Here is a 26,336-nt window from a genome sequence, read left to right as displayed (position 1 = left end):
CAGATTCAGAGTGACTGTGAAAAGATGCCTGATCTTCTTTGACCGCATTTCTCCTCTCCCTTCCTCTCTCTACTGTGTCTCTCTGTGCAGACTGCCATGCCAGTGTGGCCCCAGCAGAGTCCCCTGCTCCAGCAGCCTCAGCAGCAGTTAGAGTGTGTGTCTCTGTGTGCGTGTGATGCCAAGGCGCTGGTGGCAGGGCAGGGGGTGGCGGTGCCAGGGGACGGGGTGGTCCCTACAGTCCTGGGGGGGGTGGATGTTCAGAGGGGGCATGGTATCGTACCCCTGGAGGACGGGCGGCAGGTGGAGCTGAGCACTGTTGCCGTGGATACATGGCACATTCAGGAGTTTGAGGACAGCGAGGCCCAGCTGGAGAGCCCAGGGCAGCTGCATGAAGGAGACACATACCTGGTCCGCTGGACCTATACTCTCAGCCCAGCGGATCAAAGCGGGGAGCCTGGGAGGGAGTGCTCTGCTGTCTTCATCTGGCAGGGCCGGCACTCCAGTATCAATGGGCGAGGCGCGTCTGCCCTCAGGAGTCATGAGGGAACACAGGTGGGTGGTTCTTCCATCTACACTCTTAAACCACCCATAGCCTCAGTTAAAACCATAGAATCACATATAGGACATGCAAATTATAGGATGTCTATCGTTAAACCTGCCTAGCATTTCAGAGGCCTGCGTTTAAACCAGGGTTATTGCTGAGAAGGATGCCTTTGGTTGTTGAGTACAGTAGGCTCGTTGACTGATGTTTCTACCTGTGTTGTTGTTGTTGTCCTGTTGAAGGTGATGGTGCCTCAGGGGCAGGAGCCTCCATGTTTCCTTCAGCTTTTCCAGGGAGGTCTGGTCATCCACAAAGGCTGCCGAGCGGACACCACCAACAACACAGGTGGGATATTACCTTGGCTTTACCTCCTCTAATTTAGGTGGGGTGTGTGTCTGGTTGTGTGTCTATGTGTTCTGTGTAGACCTGTGTTCCTAACTGCAATCTCACTATGTCCTGTAGGAGTCTGGCGTCTGTTCTGTGTGCGTGGGGAGCTGCCTGAGGAGGCCAGTCTGTTGGAGGTGGACTGTCGCTGTGGCAGCCTGCGCTCCCGAGGTTCTCTCATACTGCTCAACAGTCAACAGGGGGCGCTCTACCTGTGGCATGGCTGTAAGGTCCACGCCAGCTCCCGGGAGGCAGGCAAGAGGGCTGTGGAGCGACTCACTCAGATGTAAGTCTCACTTCATGGATGTGTTCCTGTGCTTCTGTGTGTATTCATTTGTTGGAATGCAAACAGTATTAATACGTGGGTATGTGTGCTTTCTGCTGTCTGTGTGTTTAGGTGCCCTCCTGAACTGGGCCTCAGCAGTGAAAGCCCTTTGAGGGTGCAGGAAGTGGAGGAAGGGGCGGAGCCTGTGGAGTTTGGGAACGCTATTGGGCAGCAGGACAGGAAGGCCTATGACTGCATGCTACAAGGTACACACCTCTCAGCTCCTGTTCATACCTGAAGAAAACACACCTTGACAGACAGTGCCGTGAAAAAGTATTTTCCCTTTTTCTAATTGTCTCTACTTTTGCATATTTTTTTATACTGAATGTCGTCAGATCTTCAACCAAAACCTAATATTAGATAAAGGGAACCTGAGTGAACAAATAGCACAACAATGATATACTTACTTCATTTATTTCATGAACAAAGTTATGCAACACCCAATGCCCCTGTGTGAAAAAGTACTGACCCTTTACACTCAATAACTGGTTTTGCCACATTTAGCTACAATGACTCCAACCAAACGCTTCCTGTAGTTGTGGAACAGTCTCTCACATCGCTGTGGAGGAACTTTGGCCCACTCTTCTATGCGGTAACTCAGCAACATTTGTGGGTTTTCAAGCACGAACTGCTCATTTTAAGTCCTGCCACATCATCTCAATTGGGATTAGGTCTGGACTAGGCCATTTTCATGTAGACTTGATTGTGTGTTTTGGATCATTGTCTTGCTGCATAGCTCATTTGCGCTTCAGCTTCAGCTCAGAGACTGAGATGCTCCTGTAGAATTCTCTGATACGGAGCAGAATTCATGGTTCCTTCTATTAAGGCAAGTCGTCCAGGACCTGAGTCAGCAAAGCATCCCCAAACCATCACACTACCGCCACCATGCTTGACCGTTGGTATGAGGTTCCTACTGTGGAATGCAGTGTTTGATTTTCGCCAGGCATAATGGCACCCATGTCGTCCAAAAAGTTATACTTTTGAGTCATCTGTCCATAGAACATTCTTCCAAGAGTCTTGATGATCATCCAGGTGCTTTTTGGCAAAATGTAGTCAACTTTTTGGACAACATTTGTATTTTATTAGGGAACCCCATTAGCTGCTGCCAAGGCAGACCAAACACACCAAAGCACCCACATGACATAAAAAAACAAAAGATAAAACAGTGAACTATGTTTGTACTGAGTGATTTAAAGATTAAACACTACATCATATAACATCCCTACAACACCACATACCCACAACACAAAATGTTCAGTACCACCATACAACAATGTCACAATGTGTACGTATGCATGTGTCTGTACCTTTTAGTGTGTGTCTCTTCACAGTCCCCGTTGTTCCATAAGGTGTGTTTTTACCCGCTTTTCAAATCTTATTCTACTGCATGCATCAGATGTGGAACAGAGTTCCATGCAGTCATTCAGGCCATCCATCGGTGAGCTGTAGCTGAAGTGCAGATGGGTCATGCAGCAAGACAATGATCCAAAACACACAATCAAGTCTACCTGAAAATGGCTAAAAAGCAACACATTTGACGTTTTGAAATGGCCTAGTCAAAGTCCAGACCTAATCCCAGTTGAGATGTTGTGGCAGGATTTGAAACGAGCAGTTCATGCTTAAAAACCCACAAATGTTGCTGAGTTAAAGAAGTTCTGCATGGAAGAGTGGGCCAAAATTCCTCCACAGCAATGTGAAAGACTGATTAACAACTACAGGAAGTATTTGGTTGAAGTCATTGCAGCTAAAGGTGGCACAGTCAGTTATTGAGTGTAAGGGGGCAATTACTTACTCACAGAAAGGAATTGGGTGTTGCATAACTTCGTTCATTAAATATATACAATAAGTATACAATTTTTTTGTTATTTGTAAACTCAGGTTCCCTTTATCTAATATTGGGTTTTGGTTGAAGATCTGATTACATGCAATAATATAATATGCAATAAATATGCAAAAGTAGAGAAAATGACCAATGGGGCAAATACCTTTTCACGGGACTGTATTTAGCGGAATACCTGAAAGTTCAGAATAACCTAAACAGATATCCCATCCCAAATGTCTTCTTTTTAAATGATGTGGTAGTTAATTTCTTTGCTATCAAATGAGGAGAGACAAACTTATCACACAAGTAAGAGTTGTACTTAAACTAAGTCTTAATTCACCTATTAGTAAGAGAGCAGGTCAATACAACACACACATATAAAGTGAATTAATTGAGTGCTCTACGATAATGATGACTGGTTGACGAATCACCCTCAGATGATTCGTTGAGAGCCTCGAGACAAAAGTACAAAGGTCTTTTTATAGCCAAGATACACCCCCTTCAGGCTACATGACAAACAACAGATGTATGGAATGGGTCACAAGGTTAAGACTAGTATGAAATATACTTAGAATTCACAGCAGACAATATCTCATTCTGTAGAGACCAGGGTCTGTCCCTGGGGTCATCTCTCCCTGGTACCTTATAGAACAGAAACATTAACTCATGCTCTGGAATGCGGTATCACCTAAAGACATCGTAAATCTTCCAGAGGCCCATCCTCAGTAGAACACACACAGATGAGAGTTCTAACAACCCCTTATTCTGTTGCATTAAACAACCCTTTGATGCAATTACAGAATTATAACATAATCTTGTCATTTCTGTTTGGACAATGAACACACAAATGACTAATAAAGAAGGTATAAAGAAGCTGAACTTTCTCTAAGTGCTGAAAGTTTGAGAGGTTGATGTGATGAGATGCTGTGGGTTGTTATCGCTCAGATCCAGGGAAGTATAACTTCACGCCACGCCTCTTCCATCTGAGCACCCATTCCGGAACCTTCCAGGGGGAGGAGCTGCAGAGCCCTGCCCGGTTGCCAGGGGTTGTCATGGCGATGCCTTTTGTCCAGGAGAGCCTGTACTTTGTGCCACAGCCAGGTGAGTGTCTGCTCAATGCCCAAACACACATGTATGCACTCAGGCACTCATAAACAAAACTTCCATTGTTATCACAGGGACTTGAAGTACAAAACACTCACCTAGTATCCCTCCTTTTCTTTCCCTTTCTCACTGTTTCTCTCTCTCTCTCTCTCTCTCACTCTCTGGCCCCTCCCTCCCTCCCTCCCTCCCTCCCTCACTCTGTCCTCTCTAACTCCCCCTCCCTCCTCCCTCCCTCCCTCCCTCCCTCCCTCCTCCCTCCCCCTCCCTCCCTCCCTCCCTCCCTCCCTCCCTCCCTCACTCTGTCTCTCTCTAACGCTCCCCCTCCCCTCTCTCTCTAACTCTCTCTCTCTCTCAATTCAATTCAATTCAATTTGCTTTATTGGCATGACGTAACAATGTACATATTGCCAAAATGTATTTAGGATATTTACAATATTAAAATAATAAGAATAAAAGTTGTCAACGGGACAACAGTAACAACAATAACCAAGGCTCAAAATAACCATACATTCAACAATAACAATAAGCATACAGTAGAGGACATGTGCAGGTTGATTGGTCTGTCAGACACGGTCCCTCATCTTATTGCAGGCAGCAATGTAGTGCGCTGCCAACCCACAGCTCTCCGCGTCCTCGCCCAACAGGACAGGTAGCCTATTCTCATCAGAGAGGTCTTTGAAACCTTGAATAAGGGTTTTAAATTTGGGGCAATTTTTCTAAACATTTTGTCAGGAAATGCAGCTCCGTCTCAGGTTCTGCTGTGGTGCAGTGGTTGCATAGCCTTTCCTCTACAGGGAGCCAGGTTTCCTGTGTCTACCTTTTACAATGACAAGGCTGTGCTCACTGAGCCTGTACTCTGTCAAGGTTTTTCTAAGGTTTTGATCAGCAACCATGGTCAAATAGTTAGCCACGGTGTACTGTCGATTTAGGGCCAGTTTTTTGACTATGTTGTCATTTGTTTTATTCTGATTGATCGGATGTTCTGGTCCTGACTGAGGCTTCAGTGTGTTAGTAGAACAGGTTTGTGAACTCAGCCCCAGGACCAGCTCTCTCTAACTCTCTCTCTCTCTCTTTCTCTTATTCCTCCCCAGCCCTGTTCCTTCTGGATAACTGTATGGAGCTGTATCTGTGGCAGGCAGGTGAGCCTGAGGACAGTGAGACCGCTGGCTCAGCCTGTATCCGCTGGGCTAACGAGAGGAGGTGTGCCATGCAGACAGTGCTCCAGTACTGCAAAGGTGAGAGCCAGTAGACAAAGCAAGGCAGCTAATATAATAGTTGATGGTTTAGATCAGGGGTATATACATCTTACCCCACGAGTTCCAGAGTACTGCTGGTAATTGCACCCACCTGGTGTCCTAGGTCCAAATCAGTCCTTGATTAGAGGGGAGGAATAAGTAGAGGAAGTAAAAATGCAGAGGAAGTGGCTTCGAGGTCCAGCTTTTAATCTGAGGTGTTTAGATGGTTGTTGGTCATTATCAGGAGTGTGTTGGGGATATGCTGTAGTTAGGGGCTAAGTTGTTCTGTGGTTCTCTGATGGTTTGCGGTGTGTTGTTTTAGAGAGGAACCCAAGGCGCCCCCTTCAGGCCTACCTCATCCAGGACGGAGCAGAACCCCTCACCTTCACCAACGTTTTCCCTCGCTGGGAGAAGAGACCCACACCCACCACGCAGGTACAGGAAAAGAGGACTATTCGTCCTCCTCACAATCACCATCATTATCAATAATAGCATCCGTACGCATCAGTAGCATCATCGGTAATAACTTCACAACAGCAGTAAACCCAGTTCAGTATGATCTGGTTGGGTAAAGACTGCTGTGTCATAGCAACACCACGGTCTTTGTCTTTCAAAGCCAGGTATGTTTTGGATTTAGATATGCTGACTTGTGAACGATGTTGTCCAGGGGGAGGCCGGGCGGGTCAAGCTGACCTTGGTGCAGGACGCCCTGGCCCAGCTCAGTAAGACCCAGTACCCCCTAGAGGAGCTGCTGCAGACCCCTCTGCCAGAGGGAGTGGACCCCCAGCGCCTGGAGATATACCTCTCCGACCACGACTTCCAGGTTGACACACAAACACGCTAGTCCTGTGCGGCTCTGTTGGTAGAGCATGACCCCGTCAGGATAATGGGTTTGATTCTCACTGGGGCCACTCATATGAAAGTGTATGCACGGACTATGTATGCAGACTTTGGATACATTTGTCTGCTGAATGTTATGTACAGTATTATGACGTTATATAAAACAGGGTGCAGCTACACCTGACAGCCACTAGGGCGCACCACTAACGTCTTAATGGCGGCTGTGGTCTGATATTGCCAATTGAAATGTCTTCCTGTGGTAGTCTCGAGATGATTAAAAACAGCTGGTTTAAGAGAAAAATGTGACTTATGTAGGATTTCTGTGTAAATATTTCACAAAACATTCATCCCTAAGACCAGTGGGTGCTTGCTTTTTCCAGTATGCTACAGTATCTGAAGTAAGGTTTGTTTGTTTATATGTTTCAGACTATTTTGGAGATGAAGAGAGATGAGTATGACTTCCTCCCAAACTGGAAACAAATCAGCCTGAAAAAAAGCAAAGGACTATTGAAAACCTGAACAAACACAAAAATGTCAACATATCCTGAGATATTTTTTGTTGTTGTATTTTCTATTTTCAAGATAATTATATTTTATTGTCAGGCGATGACAATTGCATACAGTGTTTTCTTAGTAGCTGTTTCTAAGTTGTATCTGTGTGTCTTCTTTAAGTATGGTGCTTTAGGGCCTTATTCGTTCTCAGCCAATCGCTCTCGCTTGCAGAGAGACAAGACTGCCTATACCGTCAAACAGAAGGACAGAACCATCCTTATCCCCAATCAATCAACTGGATCCATTTTCTTATTCCTAGAGCTTACACGAGTGTGTGCTTCTCTTACCGACTATGGATTCCCCTCAGAAATGTAAAATGTAAAAAGATGAAGAAAGAGCGTTACACATTTTCCTATGAAACTTTAATTTACCTGTACAAATCAATGGAGGTTATAAAGAGAAAGTTGAAAAAGAGGAGGGGTAAGGAAACAGCACGAAACATGCTTACATACAACAACAACAACAAAATCAATTGTAATAAACGACGGAAACCAGGAAAATAAAGGAGTGGCCACTTTCTTCATGTTTCATCTTAATCAATATCGTTCCATCACAGAGCTCTGCTTATCTGATGTAGGCTGCAGTTATACTGGCAGTCTTTTCGTAGGCTGAATTTCAGAGCTTGAATTATAAGAAGGAACCAAGGCACAAAAGGCATGTCTTCTCAGAAAGACCATGTGAAAAAAAACGCCTGATTTGTCTCTAAGCTTTTGCCCATAAAGTCTTATGTGTGCATTTACAGTATTGACGCTGTCTCTTTGCGTAAGTGTGTGTATCACTGTGTACAGTCGCTCCTTAGGTTAGCAGCGTGTGAGCTCTGTTACAGTTGCTCCGTAAGCTCGAGTGTGTGGCGCAGTGTTTGCAGCTCTGTGAGCTGTGTTAGGGCTGGACAGTGTGTGTGTGTGTAAAGCTGGGTTATGCTGTGATTACTGCTCTTGGGTTTCAGTTCTAGCTACGGTATTAGGCATGCATGGAGAGGCAGCTAGCCATGCTCCAATAACATCGCACCACCGGTCAGCACAAGGCACGCAAATTCACCTCCACCTCATTTGACACGGCTCACAAAGAAACCTTCCCCCATATACACACACATTTGACCCTCTCTTTACGATAACAGCCAATTAAATCGTTCATCCGCCCAACAATCGCAACAGGGACCTGCATAAAGCCGTCCAACACCTTCAGCTGGTACGGAGGCTTGTCTTGACTCCTGGTTAAAAAAAAAAAAAAAGTAGCAACGTTTTGTTCTGAGTAAGACTGTATTTCTCTAAGTAAGAGTGTATTGCTCTAAGTAAGAGTGTATTGCTCTGAGTGTATTGCTCTGAGTAAGCGTGTATTGCTCTGAGTAGTTGTGCATTTCTCTGAGTAGTTGTGCATTTCTCTAAGTAAGTGTATTGCTCTGAGTAAGCGTGTATTGCTCTGAGTAGGTGTGTATTTATCTGAGTAAGAGTTTATTGCTCTGAGTAAGAGTGTATTGCTCTGAGTAAGAGTGTATTGTTCTCAGTAAGAGTGTATTGTTCTGAGTAAGAGTGTATTGCTCTGAGTAAGCGTGTATTTCTCTACGTAAGAGTGTATTGCTCTAAGTAAGAGTGTATTGCTCTGAGTAAGAGTGTATTGCTCTGAGTAAGCGTGTATTGCTCTGAGTAAGAGTGTATTGTTCTGAGTAAGAGTGTATTGTTCTGAGTAAGAGTGTATTGCTCTGAGTAAGCGTGTATTGCTCTGAGTAAGAGTGTATTGTTCTGAGTAAGAGTGTATTGCTCTGAGTAAGCGTGTATTGCTCTGAGTAAGCGTGTATTGCTCTGAGTAAGAGTGTATTGCTCTGAGTAAGAGTGTATTGTTCTGAGTAAGAGTGTATTGCTCTGAGTAAGCATGTATTGCTCTGAGTAAGAGTGTATTGCTCTGAGTAAGCGTGTATTTCTCTGAGTAAGCGTGTATTTCTCTGAGTAAGAGTGTATTGTTCTGAGTAAGAGTGTATTGCTCTGAGTAAGCGTGTATTGCTCTGAGTAAGAGTGTATTGCTCTGAGTAAGAGTGTATTGCTCTGAGTAAGAGTGTATTGTTCTGAGTAAGAGTGTATTGCTCTGAGTAAGCGTGTATTGCTCTGAGTAAGAGTGTATTGTTCTGAGTAAGAGTGTATTGCTCTGAGTAAGAGTGTATTGCTCTGAGTAAGAGTGTATTGCTCTGAGTAAGCGTGTATTGCTCTGAGTAAGAGTGTATTGTTCTGAGTAAGAGTGTATTGCTCTGAGTAAGCGTGTATTGCTCTGAGTAAGCGTGTATTGCTCTGAGTAAGAGTGTATTGCTCTGAGTAAGAGTGTATTGCTCTGAGTAAGAGTGTATTGCTCTGAGTAAGCGTGTATTGCTCTGAGTAAGCGTGTATTGCTCTTGAGTAGGTGTGCATGTATTTCCACTGCCTTTGGTCCTATTGGGTGTCCAGGGTTTTCCCCCCACACGGATTAGTTGACTAAATTTAAGCTTCCATGTGACTGTGCACTCCTAACGGGGCGGATTACAGCTCACCACTGGAAGATGGAATCAGGAATGAATATCAAGGGGCCAGTCGTCCATGGCAACAACTACACACAAGCCTATCTCAGTGAGCTCTGCACTTTACTTACAAGACAATATGAATCTGAGAGTGTAACATAAAACCTATATAGATCCTAATCATAACATGCATTATGGTTATACATAACTATATACAAAACCAGAAACATGATAAAAGTGAAAGGATCAAGAGGAAAATAGCACAAGGATCTGGCACCTGTCGGTTTCTAAAACCAGCTCTATTCTATTATCTGGCAACCCATCTGTATGTAAATCAGCACAGAACGGCAGCGGGAAAGTGGGAATGTGTTGCGTTTTCTTATTGTGTGTTTATCAAGCATTGTGTACGTGTGAGAATGTGCCCGAGATGTGTATAATGTATAGAGAAGGAGTGTATGCATGTGTGTATGTATGTGTCTGTGTGTTCTAGATGGCCTGCTCTCTCTGCACGTCTATTCCAGGTAGACTCCGTTCCGGTTCGGACGCTAGCGCCGCCTCCCGCAGCACCACCATGTGATCCTCAGCGGCGTGCAGTGATTGGTCGATCCAGTCCATGCTGCCAGACATGTGACAGGCGTTGCGGGTCACCAGCACCAGGTGACTGACTGACAGAAGGAGGGCGGTGGCCCTGAGGGGACAAAATAGACAAAGGGCATGTAGAATTTCTCCATCAAGACTGGTCAGGGAAACATTGACGCACAAGTCCGTCTGATTACCATGGCTTATATTGTACCATCCCCACCTATAGTCCCTTTGTTGGTCAGGTCAGACCATCATATGAGTTCTATCAGCAGAGCTATGATCTATATTGTCTTTTTGCCCGGGCTATCTTTGTCCCCTCAAAATATTATAAATGATGTTATCTAACAAAAGAAAACTTCATTAGCTACCTGGCATCCAGGAGTATGGGGTCCAGTGGAGGGTACATAGATCGCACAACGTCATCCACCCTACAGACACGCACAGGACGATGGGAGGTCATGAAGGACGTAGGACGGCCAGACAATTGTAAGGGTTGTGTGATGGTGCTGTATAACCTGACAGTTACCTCGGACTGATGCGTTTAGCCACAGTGATGATGTCACTGAGGCTGGCTGGGGCTTTCACCTTAGCGCCTGAGCCCATTGTCATGGCAACCAGCTTTTCAGTCAGGGTGTGGCAGATCTGCCAAAGGAGAGAGCGTGTAAATATCATTGAGTTAGATCCTAATGAAAACAATGTATTCATGCAGGGTGTACAGCACGTAGACATTACCTTTAAGATGGATATACAATGCGAAACCAAGCCACTGTTAAAGAAAGAGAGAATAGCTTTAAATAAGGGTTCATTATTGTATGATCATATTTGAACTTGATGATGTTGTGATCAAAGATCGAAGTTGTTACTCTTGTAACCATGGAAGGATATATATATATACACGAATAGCTACAACAGCTAGCCTGATCTACTCCTGGCATATGTCAGTATCACATGGCAGACGTACGAGGCGTCCTCGATCCAGTCCTCGTTCTCCAGGATGGCCTCGATGTGAGGGTTGGTGATGACCACGTCGTCCAGCTCCAGCTCAGACGGCTCACTCTGGGTTTCCATGGCACCGATCAGGTCAACATTGGGTCTGTGGGGAAGCAGAGAGGTTCTGATGAAGGGAAGAGAGAGTGTGTGAGAGAGAAAGGGAGGGAATGTGTATTGAATAGGTGTGTGAGAGGGAGGGAATGTATTCTGAATAGAAGCGTGTGTGTATGAGAGAGAGAACAAGAGAAAGAGACAGAGAGACATTACTGGCTCGAGAACTTTGCCCCTGTATGTTGACTTAGTATTAATCCCATGTATCGTTTTGACCTTAGTGCTGTGAAGTCGCTCTGTTCAATCCATAGATTTATAGCTTCAAACCAGCAGGTCAGTCCATTGGACCTGGGTAAGAGTGGAATACAGTTGAATCAGCTATATCCAGGACCCCTTACCACCATCTAATGCCCTATAGAGGGCCTAGGCCACATACCCCATCACTAGGGCCAAGAGTTTTCCTGGTCTGGACAAACTCAGGGCCCTACCCATAACCATCCAAAATGCCACTGTCCCTCCCCCCTCCCAGATGAAGCTAGCTAGGTATACTAGGCGACCCAAGATGCCACTGTTCCCTCCCAGATGAAGCTATCTAGATATACTATGCGGCCCAAGATGCCACTGTCCTTCCCTCCCCCTCCCAGATGAAGCTAGCTAGGTATACTAGGCGACCCAAGATGCCACTGTTCCCTCCCTCCCCCCCTCCCAGATGAAGCTATCTAGATATACTATGCGGCCCAAGATGCCACTGTCCCTTCCCTCCCAGATGAAGCTAGCTAGGTATACTAGGCGACCCAAGATGCCACTGTTCCCTCCCTCCCCCTCCCAGATGAAGCTAGCTAGGTATACTAGGCGATGCCAAGATGCCACTGTTCCGACCCAAGACGCCTCCCCTCCCAGATGAAGCTAGCTAGGTATACTAGGCGACCCAAGATGCCACTGTTCCCTCCCTCCCCCTCCCAGATGAAGCTAGCTAGGTATACTAGGCGACCCAAGACGCCACCGTCCCCTCCCCCCCTCCCAGATGAAGCTAGCTAGGTATACTAGGCGACCCAAGATGCCACCGTCCCCTCCCGCCCCCTCCCAGATGAAGCTAGCTAGGTATACTAGGCGACCCAAGATGCCACCGTCCCCTCCCTCCCCCTCCCAGATGCATTGTATGTAGCTAGTAGTTATACTAGGCACTGACTTGGAGTTGAAGTGGTGCAGCAGGTGGTGGGGGTGGCAGTAGCGGTGTCGACACACCACCACCAGGGCAATGAAGGAGGCCAGGAAGATGGTGGCCAGCACCCCAATGGCCACGATCACCACCGTCTCCATGGCGACGACGGGTCCCAGGGCGTCGGCAGTCGGCAACAGGGGGAGGAGAAAGGGGTTCTGATCAGACCAGGGTTCTGGTTGTCTGGGCTTGGCCTTTATGGCTGATCGCTCATCTGTGGAGGAGTTGGTCATTAGTGGTTTGTAGTGTTGTGGTTACAGACAGTTGATTGATAGACATGCGGTTACATCCTGAAAGAAGTGTTAGCTGAGGAGCTGTCTGAAGACTACATACTTCCACTTCCATTTCGACCATGGGCAACCACGTAGTTAGACATAGCCTACTGTGCGTCACAAACCGCAGAGAACATGCCCTATGAAACACATCCAAACCACACAGAACTCTGATCTTTATCTGAACTCATAGGAAGCTATCAGTGGACAAGCCCGTTGTGTTGGTTCCATTTACTGTAGCAGAGTACATACTGTCCATTAATACAACACAGTTAGTTGATCATAACATCTGAATCTCAACCTAAAATGATATAATCATACAAAATAGGAAGAGATTAACATGTTATTTGCATGTTTCACACTTTTTTGACCCGGTGCAACCACATCCAACAAGAAACCCATGATAAATGATGTGAATGCTTTATAACCTATTTCAGATCCAAACCAGAGTTTCTCAACAGCTTTTAATCAGAGTTATGTGAGTGTTGTGTTTTTGGTATCTGACATACTTTATGGCCAGCTGTTCAGGATCCAAATATACACACAGCAAAATAAACAATATCCTTTCAAAATAAACTATACCCGTTGTCTGCCCTCTTACCCTTTTGGGGTTCTCGGGTCCTAGTTGTGCGAATCTGTAATGTACTTCTGATGGTCTTACCACAGTGAGTAGATTTCACACAGGATGTGTAAAACAAGACGACACAACATACAGTACCTGTCCTCTGCCTAGTGTAGTAACTCATTGACCTTGCCCTACCTGGAAGCCCTGTGTGTGTGTGTGTGTGTGTGTGTGTGTGTGTGTGTGTGTGTGAGTGAGTCTCACTACTACTATAAGAGGCCATGAGCAGAAAGACAAAATTCCTTCTGGTATAGCATAATAGCTTTGGAATTAGTTGGTACTCATACAGTGGAGAGACAGCATGGAAACACAACTTTTATGCAGTCACTATGGGCAACGGAATTACCGAATTACAACATTCCCAACCAACATTTTGATCCAGATGATTATATGAGATTCTGATTTGGAATGTTGTAATTCTTTAAGCAGATTAATTTGAGACACACTGGCCGAATCATACAATTCTTTCACCCCTCTTTCAATCAAGCGTTTCTGACTTATTTTCTCCTCAATGGCCAACGGTCTCTTTACAGCCTGTTGGTTTCAGAGGCACTCACTCAGGGTGGAGTTTTGATTGGTTTCTCCACACGCTTCCATTGCAAAAAGATGATTTGATAGACCGATGACTGTTTTATTCTGTATTTGTGGGCAGATCCATTGGGCCAAACTGTAACGTCTGCTTCCAACTCACACCCTCAAACACGTGGATCCCCTGAACTGTCACGGATCCCCAAAAATAAAGGAACCACAACCACTAGAACAGGGTTCCCCAACGGGTGGCCCAGTGATTTTATTTGGCCCCCCAAGTTTTCTGAACCAAAGAATATATATACAGTACTAGTCAAAAGTTTGAATACACCTACTCTTCAAGGTTTTTCTTTACCTTTTACTATTTTGTACATTGTAAAATAATAGTGAAGACATCAAAATGATAAAATAACACATATGGAATCATGTAGGAACCAAAAAAGTGTTAAACAAATCAAAACATATTTTAGATTCTTCAAAGTAGCCACCCTTTGCCTTGATGACAGCTTTACACACACTTGGCATTCTCTCAACCAGCTTCACCTGGAATGTTTTTCCAACAGTCTTGAAGGAGTTCCCACATATGCTGAGCACTTGTTGGCTGTTTTTCCTTCCCTCTGCGGTCCAACTCATCCCAAACCATCTCAATTGGGTTGAGGTCGGGTGATTGTGTAGGCCAGGTCATCTGAAGCAGCATGCTATCACTCTCCTTATTGGTCAAATAACACTTAAACAGCTTGGAGGTGTTTTGGGTCATTTTCCTGTTGAAAAACAAATGAACAAAAGTCCCACTAAGTGCAAACCAGATGGGATGGCGTATCGCTACAGAATGCTGTGGTGACCATGCTGGTTAAGTGTGCCTTATATTCTAAAATAAATCACAAAGCATCATACCTCCTCCTCCATGCTTCATGGTGGGAACCACACATGCGGAGATCATTTGTTCACCTACTCTGCGTCTTACAAAGACAGCGGTTGGAAGCAAAAATCGCAAATTTGGACTAATCAGACCTAAGGACAGATATCCACTGGTATAATGTCCATTGCTCGTGTTTCTTGGCCCAAGCAAGTCTCATCTTATTATTGGTGTCCTTTAGTAGTGGTTTCTTTGCAGCAATTCAGCCATGAAGGCCTGATTCACGCAGTCTCCTCTGAACAGTTGATGTTGAGATGTGTCTGTTACTTGAACTCTGTGAAGCATTTATATGGGCTGCAATCTGAGGTGCAGTTAACTTTAATGAACTTATCCTCTGCAGCAGAGGTAACTCTGGGTCTTCCATTCCTGTGGCGGTCCTCATGAGAGCCAGTTTCATCATAGCGCTTGATGGTTTTTGCAATTGCACTTGAAGAAACTTTCAGAGATCTTGAAATTTGAATGATTGGCTGAGCTTCATGCCTTTGCTTATTTGAGCTGTTCTTGACATGATATGGACTTGGTATTTTACCAAATAGGGCTATCTTCGCTATACCACCCCTATTTTGTCACAACACAGCTGATTGGCTCAAACGCATTAAGAAGGAAAGAAATTCCACAAATGCAGTTTTAACAAGGCACACCTGTTAATTGAAATGCATTCCAGGCGACTACCTCATAAAGCTAGTTGAGAGAATGCCAAGAGTGTGCAAAGCTGTAATGAAGACAAAGAAATGCTACTTTGAAGAATCTCAAATATAACATATATTTTTATTTGTTTAACACTTTTTTGTTTACTACATGAATCCATATGTGATATTTCATAGTTTTGATGTCATCACTATTATTCTACAATGTAGAAATAGTAAAAAATAAAGAAAAACCCTTGAATGAGTAGGTATGCCTGCCCTCTTAACTGGTACTTTATATTTTTAGAATTATTTATTGTTGGACATAAAAGATTGTAAAAAAAAAATCAAATCCAAGTGATTTTGATTTTGGAAATGTGTTCCAATGTATTCCCACGCATAATAGAGGAATATACAGTGGGGCAAAAAAGTATTTAGTCAGCCACCAATTGTGCAAGTTCTCCCACTTAAAAAGATGAGAGAGGCCTGTAATTTTCATCATAGGTACACTTCAACTATGACAGACAAAATTTGGAAAAGAAATCCAGAAAATCACATTGTAGGATTTTTAAGGAATTTATTTGCAAATTATTGGTGGAAAATAAATATTTGGTCACCTACAAACAAGCAAGATGTCTGGCTCTCACAGACCTGTTCCTTCTTTAAGAGGCTCCTCTGTCCTCCACTCGTTACCTGTATTAATGGCACCTGTTTAAACTTGTTATCAGTATAAAAGACACATGTCCACAACCTAAAGCAGTCACACTCCAAACTCCACTATGGCCAAGACCAAAGAGCTGTCAAAGGACACCAGAAGATTTACAGAAAACGTTTGACCTCTGTCATTGCCAACAATGGGTATATAACAAAGTATTGAAATAAACTTTTGTTATTGACCAAATACTTATTTTCCACCATAATTTGCAAATAAATTCATTAAAAATCCTACAATGTGATTTTTTGGATTTTTTTCGTCTCATTTTGTCTGTCATAGTTGAAGTGTACCTATGATGAAAATTACAGGCCTCTCTCATCTTTTTAAGTAGGAGAACTTGCACAATTGGTGGCTGACTAAATACTTTTTTGCCCCACTGTATGTGATTGTATACAAATGTAAGCAAGGTTTGAGATTTTTATATTTGAGTCAAATAGCTTCTTGCGGTTAATTTGCAGGCTTCAAATAATTTGAAGTATGTCCCGGTCCCCTGACCATCCACTCAAGAAAGAATCGGCATGGTTGAATATCTAGTTGATGATCCCTGCACTAGAACCTCAGACTGATCATCAAACTGATTTAGTCAATTTACCCCTTTAGTTAGATCACAGGGGGTGTGCTCTGGCATTTCTCAACTTGATCCTAATGCATCTCCATCAGTATTGTGGTCACCATCTTTGATTCTTTTGTAGTGAGACACAGTATACTAGAGCCTGGAGACATTTTGTAGGCTTAATGTAAACATCTCTGTTCCCCCTCACAAAGGGCCACATTCTGTCCCAGATTGCAGTTCCCACACCTCCAAATTCACTACACCAACAATGTTTATGATGGAATAGTGATACAGAGGTGCATCCAGTCATTTGAGGAATATCAGCAATGAGAGACCAAGCTCTTTAAAAACAAAATTTAACTGAATCAAGTTGAATTTCCAACAACAGATCATTCATGGAACAATGTTCTGCAAAAGAAAGCAACAGGGACCCATCTAATCTCCAATCTTTGAAATAATACGTTTGAAATGAGTAAATTAATAACGATAAATAAATATTTCTGTTCACTAGTCAAAGTTACAGTTTCTCAGTTGTGTTGTGGTATCAGAACTGCATTTTCAATATTTGCAGAATTGTTAAGTCAGCGAACTTCAAATAACCCCCCCAAATCATTATTTTTGTGTACTGTTCCTCGAGGAACAGTACACATTCCATATACAATGATACAATGAATCCCCCCAACCTAATATAATTCACACTTGAATCATCCTATTCTGAATACGGAAAGAAAACGAAACACACCTGTCATACATTTGTTAGAGAAAAATATACTCACCGATACATTTAGTCAGTTTTCTTGAATTATAGCTTTGAGAAACAAAGCACCTTTTCCCCTAGGCGGGTGGACATGGCACGGACCTCTCCAAACCGGGAACGCGCACAGGACATACGCGAACGGCTCAGCACTGAGCATGCGGCCAGCGAGTGAGCAGCGATGGAAGTTCGCCATAACTTTGCAGGAGTGACCTCAAAGGATTACGGGTACGCGCGCACAAGAATTTATGGTCTGCTTGCTGAAATACTTTGTTTGTAACCGGCTATGAAATAGACCTGGTTTATTTATACAGGGCTTATAGACATACACAATATTTCACCTGTAAATCTTCCTGTAAGCCACGGTTTTGTAATAAGAACAAAACGTTTATAATCACAGATATATGTAGTTTATATCTGAGACTTTATTATATGACATATTTTATTTGATTTATTTAACCTTTAGGCGGCAAGTCATCTACTTGATACTTGATATTAGAGACGTTTATTCTGACAACAGTCTAACCTTCCCAGATGTATTTAGTGGAGACTCACGTGAGTTGCGTCAGCCAGGCTAACTTCACTTGGATTCTGATTAACCTATAGAAAGGAACACCGTTGTAACCAGACTCCAATCGAACCCACGGGCCCTTCAGAGGTGATAAATAATTAGGGTTATAGTTTATTATTAGCCTACTAACTTTTTGACGTTATGACGTAGCTCTGACCAAAGGGCCTTCAGGACGAGGCCTCACTTGTAACACCAATTAATACGCTATGCAGCCTATTAGCAGCAGATAGGTCTAGTATTATTATCATAGCATTCCTTTATTTGGTTACATTTTTAGAATGCATACGTTTTTTGTGTGTTTTTTTTTGACCATTTCCGATATCGGTTATTGATTTAAAATTCAACATTTAGCAGATCTTCAAAAACCCACTAGATGGCGTGCCCGTCTAACAGATCTCGGAGGCCTACATCTTTTGGATGCAGGTAAACTTTTTGTAAGAAGCTCCTGAAAAATCGTTATTAAAAAATATGATATTAATAGTTTTATTTTGTAGTGCACTGGGCCTTTAATAGTCCTGTATTAGTGGACGATATATCGTCTGCAGCACAAGCGAGGGCAAAAAGATGAATCCCCGCCTCGTTGGAGGAAAAATGTACAGCACCCCCAGATCAAATGAATTCCTGTGGCTAGACCCAAAGTCCATTGAGACAAGAAAGATATTGTAATGAATAGGGATCATCAACTAGATTTAGCCAGATTTCTTCTTAAGCGGATGGTCAGGGGGCCAGAACACAAATAACTTGTAGACTGCAAACTGACCGCAAGAAGCCAGATATAATATTTGACTCAAATATAATCATTTAAAACCTTTCTTACGTTTATATACGATCACACATATCTCTCTATAATGCGTGGGAATCTGATTTACTGTTTTTTTTTTTGTCCAACAATAAAACAATAAAACAATACAAAAAGGAGGGGCCAAATAAGGATGGGCCAAATATAATCACTTGCCTGCGGGCTGCCATTTGGGGAACCCTGTGTTAGAGCATGGTACTTGCAATGCCAGGATAGTAGATTCGATTCCCGGGACAACTCTTACGTGAAATGTACAGTATGCACACATGACTGTAACTTGCTTTGGATAAAGCCGCCTGGCATATATTTATATATTATAACCCTGCTACGACCCCACTGAAAGGGTCTGGCCCCTTGATGTCACAGAATAGGCACTGAGGATTGGAGACACATAGCCCCCTTGTGATCGATCTCTATGGGTTGCTTTTGTTGGTTGTCTCTCTGCTAATGCTGCTGTGTTACTCATGCTCGAGTGTGTAATGACAGTATCCAGTACACCAGGTAGCAGTGATGGAGATAATAATAGGCTACACTGTTATGTATGTGTCCTGCAATAAAGTAAGGTGCTCTTTGCAGAGACACTGTGGTTGGTTAGAGTGTTTACTCCACTGTTCCTATCAGAATAATGTGTTCTGGTGGAGTGGCAGCGAGTGTAGGAGTGTGCAGGCAAGCGAACACTACAATTCCAGCATATCATATGTAGTCTGAGTTTGAATAACCCTGGCACAAAAGGATGTTTTGGTACAGTAGTTCAGTGGAATAACCTTGTATTTTCAGCAGTAATGTAACATAGTTGTGTGTTAGGCTTCACATCTGTAACATGAACAGGGCGATTCCATGCCAGCAGGAGCGGAATATATTTAGGGTATCTCAGATTATTCTGCCAATTATCACATAAAAACTTAATTGGGAGAAACGATGTTTTGAAATGCTTTTTACATTCGTATCACAATATTTCAGAGAAATCTTGATGAAAGTGGCCATTTTAGGCTCTTAATAGACCTAATTGTAAAATCCTGTGATCAGTGAACTGTACATGATACAGACAACATCTTGGTGTCATTATACTCTGGTTGTGCGCTGTCATATATGGAGTACATCAAGATTATAAAATACAAAGTTTCACATTCAATTATTCAACATTAAACATATGAATATAAATATATAAAACCTATCCTTTTTGATTTTTGTTGATTTTAAGACAGTACATCACATTTCCAGAGTGGGCTCTCTGCTAATTCTGAAGTTATGATACATTTTATGAACACCACTAACACAGAGGATGGGAAAATGGATTTAAAGGGAACTCTCTCTGCTTGTGTCTGCTGAATGTGCAATCCTAAAGGAGGGCTGTGATTGGTTAATGACTTATAATGTAAATGTATATAAAATGTGTATTTTTGTATAAAATGTATGTAATGGGTCATATCATTAAAAGTACCAGAGAGCTCACACTTGAAATGTGATGTGTTTGAAGAGTATTATTGTTCCAAACAATATGTAAAAAAAAAAAGAAGCAAAATAAAAAGGCATTGTTTTTAGATATTTTATTTTTCATGTTGAATTGTGAACATTAATATTATTACATATTATTACATATTTTTGAATCTAGACATACTCCATATTTTACAGCACACTATCTGGAGTATAATGACACCAAGATGTTGTCTATATTATGTACAGTTCACAGATCATAGGGTCTTACAGGAGGCATGTGTAGGTCTAAAAGGGGCCTAAAGTGGCCACTTCCATCATGATTTTCTAAAACATGGTTTGTGTTCCTATGTGAGAATTACCAAAACAATCTGAGATACCCAGGATATTTTCCGCTGGTGTGGAATCGCCCAGCAGAATGATGGCCGGGTGTGTAGTTGGTAGTAGGGAATATAAATCTTATGATTCACTCCACAATACACACATCCATCTCAGGACACAGCCCATTACCTCACCATATACATTCAGTCATCTCCGCATATCTGCACTGTACACTCAAACAGTAACATACAGGTTCATCTCGGCACCCAGAACTCCTGTGCTGTTGGCCAGCTACTCGATTTCAAAATGAGAGTCATGAGAGACTACATACAGGTGTACCCTCCCTGTACAGTTCTGCTAACCAGAGAGTAAGTTTCCCCTTTATCACCCCATGTTCAGTATTTCTCTGAGCAGGCTTTGAGATTGACCAACTCTCACCTCAGAGTCTGTAGTGTTAATAGCATCCTCAGCCAGAGAGCTGTGCAGCAGTAGTCGTGATTATAGCAGAAGTAGTCAGTCAGCATCTGCTGTGTGAACATAACAGCAGATCCAATCTCCTGATTAACAGTCAGAGGGGGAGAGAAGGAAAATGAGGGGGGAGGCGGGAGAAGAAGAGAGGGAGAGAGAGCAGGAGATAATTGAATTGAAATTGAGAGAGAGAGAAAAATATTGTTTCAACACTGTATATAGACATCATATGACATTTGAAATGTCTATTCTTTTGGAACTTTTGTGAATGTAATGTTTACTGTTGATTTGTTATTGTTTATTTCACTTTAGTTTCTTATCCATTTCACTTGCTTTGGAAATGTAAACATACAGTTGAAGTCCGATGTTTACATACACTTAGGTTGGAGTCATTAATAGTGGTTTTTCAACCACTCTACACATTTCTTGTTAACAAACAATAGTTTTGGTAAGTTGGTTAGGACATCTACTGTGTGCATGACACAAGTAATCTTTCCAACAGTTGTTTACAGACAGATTATTTCACTTATAATTCACTGTATCACAATTCCAGTGGGTCAGAAGTTTACATACACTAAGTTGACTGTGCCTTTTAACAGCTTGGAAAATTTCAGAAAATTGTCATGGCTTTATAAGCTTCTGATAGGCTAATTGACATGATTTGAGTCAATTGGAGGTGTACCTGTGGATGTATTTTAAAGCATACCTTCAAACTCAGTGCTTCTTTGCTTGACATCATGGGAAAATAAAAATAAATCAGCCAAGACCTAAAAGAAAAAGTCTAGTTCATCCTTGGGAGCAATTTCCAAACGCCTGAAGGTACCACTTTCATCTGTACAAACAATAGTATGCAAGTATAAACATCATGGGACCACGCAGCCGTCATACCGCTCAGGAAGAAGACACGTTCTCTCTCCTAGAGATGTACGTACTTTGGTGCAAAAAGTGCAAATCAATCCCAGAACAACAGCAAAGGACCTTGTGAAGACGCTGGAGGAAACAGGTAAACAAGTATCTATATCCACAGTAAAACGAGTCCTATATTGACATAACCTGAAAGGCCGCTCAGCAAGGAAGAAGCCACTGCTCCAAAACCGCCATAAAAAAGACAGACCACGGTTTGCAACTGCACATGGAGACAAAGATCGTACTTTTTGGAAAATTGTCCTCTGGTCTGATGAAACAAAAATAGAACTGTTTGGCCATAATGACCATTGTTATGTTTGGAGGAAGAAGGGGAGGCTTGCAAGCCGAAGCACACCATCCCAACCGTGAAGCACGGGGGTGGCAGCATCATGTTGTGGGGGTGCTTTGCTGCAGGAGGGACTGGTGCACTTCACAAAATAGTTGGCATCATGAGGTGGGAAAATTATGTGTATATATTGAAGCAATGTCTCAGTCAGGAAGTTAACGCTTGGTCGCAAATATGTCTTCCAAATGGACAATGACCCCAAGCATACTTCCAAAGTTGTGGCAAAATGGCTTAAGGAAAACAAAGTCAAGGTATTGGAGTGGCCATCACAAAGCCCTGACCTCAATCCTATAGAAAATATGTGGGCAGAACTGAAAATGCGTGTGCGAGCAAGGAGGCCTGCAAACCTGACTCAGTTACACCAGCTCTGTCAGGAGGAATGGGCCAAAATTCACCCAACTTATTGTGGGAAGCTTGTGGAAGGCTACCCGAAACTTTTGACCCAAGTTAAACAATTTAAAGGCAATGCTACCAAATACTAATTGAGTGTATGTAAACTTCTACCCACTGGGAATGTGATGAAAGAAATAAAAGCTGAAATAAATCATTCTCTCTACTATCATTCTGACATTTCACATTCTTAAAATAAAGCGGCCTAAGACAGGGAATTTTTACTAGGCTTAAATGTCAGGAATTGTCAAAAACTGAGTTTGTGTGTGTGACTTAGAGCTCCATATCTAGCTAATGTCAGGCTGAGGGTGAAGGAGTGTGACCATGGAGGAAGTTGAGAGTAGTGCAACTTATCTCTCTGTGGTAGCTAGCTCTGTTGGAGACTAGAGGATGCAGTAGAAATTATATGCCAACCCATAGGGCAGCTGCAGGACAGGGCATAGCTTTTTTTTCTCCCCAATTGGTAGTTAGTCTCCCCTATGGACTCAGGAGAGGAGAAGGTCAAGAGCCATGCGTCTTCCGAAACATGACCTTGCCAAGCCGCACTGCTCGCTTAACTCAGAAGCCAGCCACACCAATGCGTCAAAGGAAACACGGTCCAGCTGGCGACCTAAGTTACCTTCCAGACTTTGTGCTTTCTAGAGCGCAATGGGACAAGGAAATCCCGGCCTGCAACCCCTCCCCTAACCCGGACCCAATTGTGCACCACCTCATGGGTCTCCCGGTCATGGGCAGCTGTGACTCAGCCTGGGATTGAACCTGGGTCTGTAGTGATGCCTCAAGTACTGCGATGCAGTGCCTTAGACCGCTGCACCACTCGGGATGCTTAACCAACTAGTGCACTACTTTTGACCAGGATCTCCTCTCTCTCTGCGTCACACAATCCAGACCCACATCAGGGGACTGGACTAGGCTCAGTGTGATATGGATGCTGGGCACTGTTTGTTAGATTGCCTCAGCGTGGTTTGCATCCATCACACACTATTTAGACATTTTGATATTGATTAGTCACATTTATGCTAAGTCTCGTTGAGTTAGACTTCCTCCAGTTTTTTGAAACTAAAGTCTGACAGATATGTTTTTTGGGGTCCGATACCAATGACAATATTTTTGGGGGGCAAAACTTACCCAATACCGATATATCTGCTAATGTACTGTTTTACAGAAGGGAAATTAAAGTGTCATTTTACCACACTGAATTTTCATAAATTGTCATCCAAAAGAGAAATTGTCCAATAACTATGCTTCAAATGTTGATTTCATACATTGGTGACAATAATGACACATGAGAATGCCCTCAAGTGTTCAGATCAGCATGAGATTCCCGTTTTTCATCCTATTTATTGAATATCGGTTATCGGTGGAGTTATCGGCTGATACCGATATAACGTTCAAAGGCCAATGTCGGGTCAACAGATTGCTGAGGTTGAATAGGGGGGTAGCTGTGGTACCGCACTCTAATAATTAATCAATTGCAGTTCTCAAACATATTCCCAAATGGTGGGCAACATTCATCACTGACAATATATCACAATATACATGCATGTGCATGTGTTGGTTTGTTATTGACCAATTATCATAGAGATACACCTTTTGGTCTGTCAACTGGTATGATGGTGTGGTGGGGAGCTGTGAGACTAATGATATAATCACATGTGTTGGTTAATCGAACTGGGTTGTTATGAAGCGGGTTGGAATCGGTTCAGGGAACAGAACAGAAAATCGGAGAAGAACGTCATTTTTCAAGAAACAGAAACTCAACCTGGAACGAAGTGATCCATACTGTTCGAAAATAGAACCGGTATTTTAAAAGCATGGGAACTGGTTAATAATATTCCAGGTATTGTTTTTCTAGTCCCACTAAAAAACACATGCAAAGCCCTCACTCTGTCATTCAGAAACGTATTCCCGTGTCTGCCTGCAAGCTGGGTATCTTAACCTTTCCTGTACGTGTTTAGGCTACCTGCCCCTCCCCCCTCCGAAGATTAGGCTACTGTACTGACGTTACAAGCTTGACTCAGAAGATTGGGAGAGAGATTTTTAATTTGCGAGATAAGAATGGGTGAACTTTTTCAATGGTAGTTATGGATACTATAGGCCTAGTTATCACATTTCACATGGGTAAGAAGTGTTTTTAATTCTGGTACCGCTCTGCACACACAAGCTTGTTAGCTAGCTAGCTCAAAGGACATTCAAAGTTCCTCCATAGAAGCCGCTCCTCCCAGGTATAACTCTGTGGACCTAATTCATATAATGCATGTCGTAACAATATGTACTTCAAGCCTCCTCCTCAACCTTCTCTCGCTCTCGCCCCACCCACAAAAAAAATACACTTGTCTGTCCATGACGGATGTAAACAGCTGGCTTGTCTGCTCTAAATAGATGAGCTAAATATAAAAACCGGTTGATTTCACTGTTTAAAAAGGAACAGAAAGTAATGATATGAACCAGTACTTTTTGGGGTTCAATCCGGTTCAGAATTTTATTTTGCTGGTCGGGAAAGTGGAACAAAACATAATAAATGTAAAAAATGACGTTCTGAACAAAACGTCTGGAAAATTATTTTGGTTCCAACCCCTGTTATGTGATTGATGAGGATGCTGAGTTACTATACAGTAGATCCTCGTTATCTAGGGTTGTGATTGAACTGTTGCTAAATGTGTATGTGCAGAAGAGCGTATCTCATTTATAGATTTTGAAAGTTCTATTATGTGTTTTAATACGCCAAGCAGTTAAATGAGAGATTGAAGGATTGAGCCATCAATAAAATATTGATATCATTGCCTCACCATGGTGGATCAGTGTTATTGGTATCTGTGAAACATGCTCATCTTGTGTGTGTGTGTTCTGCATATTGCCATCAAATGAGGTATTTTTATAATGATAAAATATGTCCATGATGATAGGGTTTCTCGTACTAAACTCTTGAGTGGTTTTGTCTTCCCTGCCTTTCTATTGGTACTTTCTTCTCTGAGAAAACATAGATACCATGACAAAGCCATCTGAGCCCCCTGCCCATAACAAGCACCTAATTGGAATCTGTTGGTCCATTGACATGGCAATGGACAGAAGAGGGAATCTTGTCTTGATGTAAGGTAATATGACTGTGTGGTGCTGTGAGTGAAAGGACTTGTGAAGAGCAGGAATGATGATGATGATTACCTAGTTGATGAGAAGAATAAGTCACGGTTAATGAGGTTCTGAACCTTGCGTTAGGAAGACGCATCAGAATTCAAATATGTGTTTGAGAGAGAGGTAAAAGAAAGAGATCGAAAAAGAACAACAGAGCATAATTTTTCCTTTGATGATGGTTTGGTCTGTGTATGTGCTTCCAGTTGTGTTTGCACCATTTATGTGTCTCTCTGGCTTGTCAAATCTATAGAAAACCAGTTTTCTGTGAAAAAATAACCCTCAAAGTCACTTGACTTACAAGATATGTTCTATATTAAAAACCAACACTGGAGACTACCCGGGAAAAGGCTTGAGACACTATAAACTGGGAGCCTGGGAACTCAAACAGTGCCCTGACGCTGACTCTTATCATTGAGTTTTCAGTGGGCACAATGCAGGGTCTCTGTGTGTGTGTCTGTTATTGTTAGGATTCAATGGTTTGTATTCAGAATGCCTGATGGAAAGATGTGTTTTGTGTGACTGTATCAGAGTGCCAGTTTGTATGTGACCACCCCGCTTCCTTTGTTTGCTCAGCAGAGCAGTGCTTTGGCCCCATGCTACAGCGTGGCACTGTTCACACACACACACACACACACACACACACACACACACACACACACACACACACACACACACACACACACACACACACACACACACACACACACACACACACACACACACACACACACACACGTGGGGAAAAGGCCCAATACTCAAGGAGAGAAAGATGGGCGGTTCCCCAGTCTGGTAGCAGTAATCACATGGCCCTGGCCTAAAACCAACAAGACAATCATAAAACCACTCTTACGCAACA

At 42.9% G+C, this 26,336-nt stretch overlaps 2 protein-coding genes across 12 annotated transcripts in view; one reads left to right on the top strand and one right to left on the bottom strand.

Moving 5' to 3' along the window:
• Window positions 1–7,322, top strand: part of svilc (supervillin c) — a 30,029-nt gene extending 22,707 nt beyond the window's left edge. For all 10 annotated transcript variants that reach the window (XM_065006433.1, XM_065006441.1, XM_065006440.1 and 7 more), the window contains 9 exons: window positions 91–552; window positions 784–886; window positions 1,004–1,211; window positions 1,323–1,456; window positions 4,018–4,173; window positions 5,268–5,411; window positions 5,734–5,846; window positions 6,079–6,234; window positions 6,678–7,322. In XM_065006433.1, the coding sequence (XP_064862505.1) occupies window positions 91–552; window positions 784–886; window positions 1,004–1,211; window positions 1,323–1,456; window positions 4,018–4,173; window positions 5,268–5,411; window positions 5,734–5,846; window positions 6,079–6,234; window positions 6,678–6,770 (1,569 nt within the window). In that variant the 3' untranslated portion in view covers window positions 6,771–7,322. The remainder of the gene's footprint in view (window positions 1–90; window positions 553–783; window positions 887–1,003; window positions 1,212–1,322; window positions 1,457–4,017; window positions 4,174–5,267; window positions 5,412–5,733; window positions 5,847–6,078; window positions 6,235–6,677) is intronic.
• A 1,922-nt stretch (window positions 7,323–9,244) lies between these two features.
• Window positions 9,245–17,251, bottom strand: LOC115104083 (transmembrane protein 98). Of its 2 annotated transcripts, XM_029625274.2 has the most exons (8): window positions 17,136–17,250; window positions 12,098–12,341; window positions 11,185–11,256; window positions 10,829–10,960; window positions 10,600–10,633; window positions 10,394–10,509; window positions 10,236–10,295; window positions 9,245–9,973 (listed from the first exon to the last, which is right to left on the bottom strand). In XM_029625274.2, the coding sequence occupies exons 2-8, from the start codon at window positions 12,226–12,228 to the stop codon at window positions 9,772–9,774; spliced, it is 747 nt and encodes a 248-aa protein (XP_029481134.1). In that variant the 5' UTR covers window positions 12,229–12,341; window positions 17,136–17,250; the 3' UTR covers window positions 9,245–9,771. The 2 variants fall into 2 exon arrangements, with proteins under 2 accessions (XP_029481134.1, XP_029481135.1); XM_029625275.2 differs by lacking the exon at window positions 11,185–11,256 and having other exon boundaries at window positions 17,136–17,251.
• Between the last annotated feature and the right edge of the window lie 9,085 nt (window positions 17,252–26,336).

Source organism: Oncorhynchus nerka, linkage group LG21 (assembly GCF_034236695.1).
Source record: "Oncorhynchus nerka isolate Pitt River linkage group LG21, Oner_Uvic_2.0, whole genome shotgun sequence".
In the NCBI taxonomy this organism is placed as follows: Eukaryota; Metazoa; Chordata; class Actinopteri; order Salmoniformes; family Salmonidae; genus Oncorhynchus; species Oncorhynchus nerka.
The sequence above is the reverse complement of the archived record's forward strand: the minus strand, read 5'-3'. Positions and strand labels throughout refer to the sequence as shown.